The sequence below is a fragment of the Cynoglossus semilaevis genome, chromosome 13, assembly GCF_000523025.1.
Source record: "Cynoglossus semilaevis isolate Cse_v1.0 chromosome 13, Cse_v1.0, whole genome shotgun sequence".
Taxonomy (NCBI): domain Eukaryota; kingdom Metazoa; phylum Chordata; class Actinopteri; order Pleuronectiformes; family Cynoglossidae; genus Cynoglossus; species Cynoglossus semilaevis.
Window position 1 is genome coordinate 253,867 of NC_024319.1, and position 1,144 is coordinate 255,010.

The window sequence follows — 1,144 nt, forward strand, 5'->3', positions numbered from 1 at the left end:
TAGAGAATATCTTTTACCGTTACCATTTACTGTTAGGCTAGGACTTATTAGGCTAATATTTTTCAAAGCTGAGTTATGGCTAAGGCAACTTCTTTGTAGCCATGGCACATATTTTATATTAAAAAATCCCATGATGCACCACCAAGCCAAAATGAAATATAAGGATCCTCTAGTTTAGTTAGGCCTGTTTGGTTGAACACAACCCTGATATACTCAGGAATTGAAGAAAGATCTCCTTCAACAGCTCTCTGGCTCTCCGTCAAATGCTGCCTCCTAGTGGATGTTGTTGTTCCTGCCTGCCACTGTTGCACAGAGGAAGCTAACTGATACTTTCAGAACATTTAACTCTGTCCCCGTCCCCTCACTCTCCTCTGCCCCCCCCCCCCCCCCCACGTCCTGGTGAAAACTCTGAGGCTCGTCTCCTCTCTCCCACCCACGCCTTTTCTGCCCTCCTTGAAGTGCGCTGCCAGCCTGGATTCACCTTGCCCAGTGGCTTGGACGCCACAATCCGCCGTTGTCAAGGCGACCGACAGTGGAGTGGGGACGAGCCCACCTGCATGGGTGGGTTTCATGTCAGCAGTGAAGTGGTGCTTTGCTCAAAGGCAGCAGGTAGACCACACGCACCAGTGTCTATGTTGATGTGACCCAGTCAAAGAGGACGCAGTGAGTCCCCCGTGTGACTGTGTCCTCTGAGACAGTCTTCTCATCACCATAGCAACCAAACTCACACAGGCTTTGTGTGAGTTGGAGCTGTGGAATTAAATTAGTAGAGGAAAGAAACTGGACACAGACTGGACACAGACTGGACACAAACTGCCCACAGACTGGACACAGACTGCCCACAGACTGGACACAAACTGGACACAGACTGGACACAGACTGGACACAAACTGGACACAGACTGGACACAGACTGGACACAGACTGCCCACAGACTGGACACAGACTGGACACAGACTGGACACAGACTGGACACAGAGCTTCTCTGTTGGATGTTGGATGATGTTGGATGTTGGATGATGATGGATGTTGGATGTTGGATGATGATGGATGTTGGATGTTGGATGTTGGATGATGAAATGTGAAGGGATATTTTTATTCACTAAAATAAAAAAAAACTGGGATATTCATGAAAACTAGTGGGG

The 1,144-nt window shown here is 48.3% G+C and overlaps 1 protein-coding gene across 1 annotated transcript in view; it reads left to right on the top strand.

Moving 5' to 3' along the window:
* ntd5 (ntl-dependent gene 5) overlaps positions 1–1,144 on the top strand; it is a 6,774-nt gene that overhangs the window by 1,256 nt on the left and 4,374 nt on the right. Inside the window, exon 3 of the mRNA XM_025061447.1 lies at positions 388–561. Coding sequence (XP_024917215.1) covers positions 388–561 — 174 coding nt within the window. The remainder of the gene's footprint in view (positions 1–387; positions 562–1,144) is intronic.